At 41.1% G+C, this 5,425-nt stretch overlaps 1 protein-coding gene across 1 annotated transcript in view; it reads left to right on the top strand.

Annotated features, from left to right (window-relative positions):
- Positions 1-5,057, top strand: part of zgc:92140 (uncharacterized protein LOC447854 homolog) — a 34,523-nt gene extending 29,466 nt beyond the window's left edge. The window contains exons 5-6 of the mRNA XM_058389967.1: positions 799-859; positions 1,785-5,057. Coding sequence (XP_058245950.1) covers positions 799-859; positions 1,785-1,865 — 142 coding nt within the window. The 3' untranslated portion in view covers positions 1,866-5,057. The remainder of the gene's footprint in view (positions 1-798; positions 860-1,784) is intronic.
- The last annotated feature ends 368 nt before the right edge of the window (positions 5,058-5,425 follow it).

The raw sequence follows: 5,425 nt of genomic DNA on the forward strand, positions 1-5,425 counted from the left end.
GTATAAGACACACAGCTTGCTCACGATGACAGAAATAAACCTAAAGTGTGAAATTGCACTTCATTCATGTGTGAGCTGCTGTTCTGCAATAAACAACAAAAAAATAAAAATCCATCACAGCCTCCTCCTCCTCAGATTCAGTGTTTAAGCGCTGAGACGATGTAGACGTGTCAAATGGATCATTGGGCTGAAATGGATTATTATCATTATTTATGTAAAGTTAATGTGAAATTTCACAAATACAGTGCTTAAATTATTTAAACTGGCTTTTAAAAAGTGTGAAAACGTATTATATTTAATTTGAGATGTATTTTTTAAGTTTAAGATCCCCGGTGACCCCGGTGGGGATTTTATGGAATTTTTTAGATTGATTTTTTTTTACCTTATATGAAAGCCTTGTGTTTTTTATTTAATTTAATTTAATTTTATTTTATTTTATTTACTTTTTTTTCTCATTGTGATTAAGCATCATCTGAATCACAATCACTACTATTTTTAATATTATTTTTATCATTATTATTTGACATAAATATATATTGTTATTTTATTTTAGTTTTATTTTATTTAAATTTATTTTAGTTTTATTTTATTTATTTTTATTTGATAGAATTTAATTTAATTTAATTTTGTTTTGTGTGTGTGTGTGTGTGTGTGTGTGTGTGTGTGTGTGAAAGAGAGAGAAATTTCTGCAAAATGGATGGAAAGAAAATGTCTTTTTATTCTGTGCTTGTTGTAATGGAAAATTCTTGTGTCACCTCCCTTCTCCTCCTTCTCTCTCTCTCTCTCTCTCTCCCTCAGTATTCATACGTCAGAGAGTCAGCAGGAGTTCTTCAGAATGCTGGACGAGAAGATTGAGAAGGTGAGGGAGGGAGGGATGAAGGGAGAGAAGGATGGAGGGATAGATGATGAAAATCCAGCAGGGAAGGGGAAGGGGGGCAGGATGGGAGGGGCTTGTTCTTTGGGGGTTTTGGGATTTAAAGGGCCGGCGCACGATTTGTTCATCCTCCCTTGTCATGTGGGTCCACATGGAAAACGATGACCGTGTCGGAACTGATCTGTCCTCTCATCTGTGTGTCTCTCTCTTCCTCTTTAACCCGGTGCCTTTATCCGTCCATCTTTACGTCCATCCTCTGACCTGGCATTGGTTGTCACAGGAAGCTCAGAGGCGTGTACTGGTTTTTAGGCACCGATAGACACTGCTCAAGCACTAGCACTTGTTTGCGCTTTCAGGTTGTTTGCGTTGCCAAGGAGACACATGTGTCAATCATTATGGGGTCTGACACGCCCACACAGCTCTTCTCTACTGACCGATACGCAACGCTTAAAACGTCAAAAGTAGTTTAATGATGAAGCCCAGAGGGAATTTTAACACAATTTTGGGTGACTTGATGTAAGAAAATAATTTAAACTCTCTCTCTCTCTGTCTGTCTGTCTGTCTCTCTCTCTCTCTCTCTCTCTCTCTCTCTCAATCTGTCTTTTTTGTTTCCATCTCAATCTCTCTCTCTGTTTTTCTCTTTTAATTTCTCTCTCTCTCTCTCTCTCTCTCTCTCTCTCTCTCTCTCTCAATCTGTCTTTTTTGTTTCCATCTCAATCTTTATCTTTATCTCTGTTTCTCTCTCAATCTGACTCTGTGCTTTTTGTCTTTATCTAAATCTCTCTCTTTCTCTCATTCTGTCTTGTCTCCACCGCAATATATCTCTCTCACTGTCTCTTTTTCTCTGTCTCTCAAACTCTGTCTCTGCTTCTATTAATCTCTCTCTCTCTCTCTCTCTCTCTCTCTGTAGGGACGAGACTACTGTTGGGAGGAAGAGCGAGCGAGAGAGAATGAGAGAAAAACAGAGAGAACATTCCCTTCTATGGAGTGAATTTAAATCAGTGTTTTGTCTATAATTGTTCACATTGGAACAGAGAGAGAGAGTGTGTGTGTGTGTGTGTGTATGCGTGCATGTGTGTGTGTGTGTGTGTGAGAACGTAAAAGCGAGTGTGAGCCTGCGAAAAGGGAATTTCCCTCGAGAACTATAACTCCGCCCCCTCACCCAACATCCTCCTGCTTCCATCTACGGTGGAATAATGAAATGGACGTTTTGATGGACATCAGTCTGAGCAACCGATCTACTGAGGATTTAACCCCGCCCCTCTGCACCCCCTGCCACAACCTGATTGGTTGCTTATGGATGCACAACTTCCTCCTGGACTGTGAGAGACAATGAGACGAAAAGGATGAAAAGGGAAACAGGATGTTTTTGTGTCCTCGGGCAGAAAACATGGGACGAAATGTGTGTGTGTGTGTGTGTGTGTATGTGTGTGTGTTTGATATGTAAAGAAAAACAGAAGAGATATTTTAATAAGAGAGTTATGAGGGATGGAAAAATTTGAACTCCTGCCTTTTGAAGGACTTTTTTTTTTATTTGTGTAGTTTTCATTTCTATTATTATTTTTGTTGTTGTTGTTTTGTTTTTTTTGGCTCATATTATAGCACAGTGCCCTCTTCAGACTAAAGATGTAACGGACGGGACCACACTGACCCCTTACACACCCTTCACACACACACACTTGCAGATCTGGCATCGCCCCGCCTTGCTGTCGAGTTCTCGAACCTGATTGGTCAGAAGGTCTTGATCAAATTTTCTCTAACAGTAGCACAGGTTTGTATCAAAGCCCTCCCTCATTTTAATACTCATTTCTATGGCAACAGCCGTGTCACAGGGACTCGAGAATAAGCCGGACGATCCACACAAACCCGCGGCTGATAATAATCTGATTAAACACCTCACTCTAAACATCTCAGAGCGTACAGATCAAACTCCAGAAGTAATGGCACCCATTTCACCTTTTCTTTGACTTGCAGAAATGCTTCGTCACTCTTCAGGGGTTCTGCTGGTCAAGAACCTCATGGTTCTATATAGAACCCCAAGAACCCTATTCTTTTTAAGTGTGCACAATGTGACCTTGTTTCAAATAGAACTTGTTGGTAAGTATGAGATTTCAAGCTAATAAAACACAGTTGAAGGGTTTTACACTTCAGATCTGACCCCTGGGGATGGACAACACTGAATCCCGGCTCTTCTTAATCTTAGAACTTTCCTAAACCCTTCATAAGGGTTTAGGAAACCTTCTTCTAATTGACGTATTTTTGCTTGTGTCTCGGCAACCCTGATTGTCCTAAATCCAGCGAGTGACCTCTTTAAATAATGGCTCGTCTCACGCTTTCGCGTCAGTGATGAGAAAAATGTTGCTATGTAAATCCTTCTCGGCTGTTTTAAGCCTCCTGAGAGACACAAAAGGCAAGAAAACAAAAGCGAGAGCAAATTATATGAATGTTTTTTTCTTATTATTCTTTGTAGGCTGTATGAAGAGACTGGTGTTTGATTGGACAGGGATGTGGTAGCTTAGTGGTTAGGGTGTTGACCGGAAGGTCATCAGTTCAAACCCCAGGTCCACCAAGCTGCCACTGCTGGGCCCCTGAGCAAGGCCCTTAACCCTCAATTGCTTGGTTGTGTAAATAAAAAATTAAATAAATGATAAGAGCGTCCGCCAGTATAGCGTCAAGGTTTACATGACCAGCCGTTCGTCGTTGATTTCCAGCTTCCTCTAATTTTTCATTCAGTTCCTTAAAACAGTCTTCTTCCTCTTATTATTATTATTATTTCTGACAGGCGTCCAGTTTGTATTGAACAGACTCTTCCCCTGGTCACTCCGGGTTGACATGTTTTCCATCACCGCCGGACGTCATTTTTATCTATTTTTTTCTTCAATAGCTACAGTTTACACATCGTTCTGGGTTTCCGTGACGGAACATGAGGTCTTCGTGCGCTGTTCAGTCTGTTCTGATCGGGATGTCGTGACGTTGTAACGCCGCATCGTTCCGCAAAGTAGAGTTTACATTAAAAACAAAAAACGCACCGATCCTGCGTCATGACCCCAGGAAAAACCCGGATCCCGTGTGACACGTGTGAAACGTCCCTCTAAATGGGGTTAAAAGCGATGTTTAGGATGACGATAAGCGATACAGTGGAGTCAGATGTGAAACCTGCTCAGGGGGATCTACCAGGGTTATTGAGATGTTTGAGAAACCCTGCTTTAAATCAGCTTCAGTTTATTTATTTGTATAGTGCTTTTAACAATGCACATAGAATAAAAATAAAAAATTTTGAAGTTGGTATTCATCCCTAACATTTATCCCTAATGAGAAGCCTGAGGTGACGAAAAGGTGGTGATGGAAAAACTCCCTGAGATGATCCGAGGAAGAAACCTTGAGAGGAACCAGGCTCAGAAGGAAACCTTTATCCTCATTTGGGTGACACTGGACAGGAAATGATGTCAGTGTAAATAACATCCTTTAAATGACGCAGTAGAGTGTAACGCAGGACACACACACACACACACAGGACTATGTTAACTGACAAAAACACATCCATCAGATGTAAACAGACGAGCACAGACCCTGTGAAAGAGCTGATATGATATCAGCATGAGACACGAGATCCATCCACAAGCCCCACCCCCTGTCTGCTCTGTCAGCCAATCAGGAAGAGCAAAAATATATAAATAAAATGCTTAACACTGTTGACTCTAATTTCATTCTATGAACCTTCACAGTGTGTTATCTAAATTTTTTTATTTATTTATTTATGAATAAGTGGTATTTTCCAGACTGGTGTTTTCCAGGTTGGGAAATTTTCCACCTCCTCAGCTGTTTTTTATCGGACCGATCTGGGAAGTGGTGGCTGTCATCCCAACCCACCTCGCCTGGGACCCCCCCAGCACCCCCCACCCCACCCCCACCCCACCTACAGTGTACAGGTCTGGGTTGCTTTGAGAAAACACTGGATTTTCCAAAATGTGGGAAAATGTCAATCTGGCAACCTGACCAGTATTTTGTGCTGTGTTTTATAGTAGCCTCACACACACACACGCGCACACACACACGCACACACACACACACACACACACAGGGAGTGTGAGAGGTGGTGAGGTGACAGTGTGACTCCGGCCTGTTCCCCGCTTCTGTTTTTTCCTGAATATCCTCCTTTTTTTGGGGAATGATGTTATTTTCAAATATTTTTTCTAATAAATATGAAAAAATGAAGAACTGTTTTTACTCTGTGTGATCTCTCTCTCTCTCTCTCTCTCCCTCTCTCTCTCTCTCTCTCTCTCTCTCATATTTCTGTGTCTCAATATAATTTCTACCTTTGTCTGGTTTCCTGTCTCTCTGTTTATTTTTGTCTCTCTATTTTTAATCTCTATCTCATTCTCTCTCTCTCTCTCTCTCTCTCTCTCTCTCTCTACTTCTTTTGCTCTCCTTCTGTCTCAATCTATCTCTTATCTCTTTGGTTTCCTTCCTTCTCTCTCTCTCTCTCTCTCTCTCTCTCTCTCTCTCTGTCTATTTCTATCTCTCTGGTTTTCTTGTCTGTATATCTTTTTC

This window comes from Hemibagrus wyckioides, linkage group LG05 (assembly GCF_019097595.1).
Source record: "Hemibagrus wyckioides isolate EC202008001 linkage group LG05, SWU_Hwy_1.0, whole genome shotgun sequence".
Lineage (NCBI taxonomy): Eukaryota > Metazoa > Chordata > Actinopteri > Siluriformes > Bagridae > Hemibagrus > Hemibagrus wyckioides.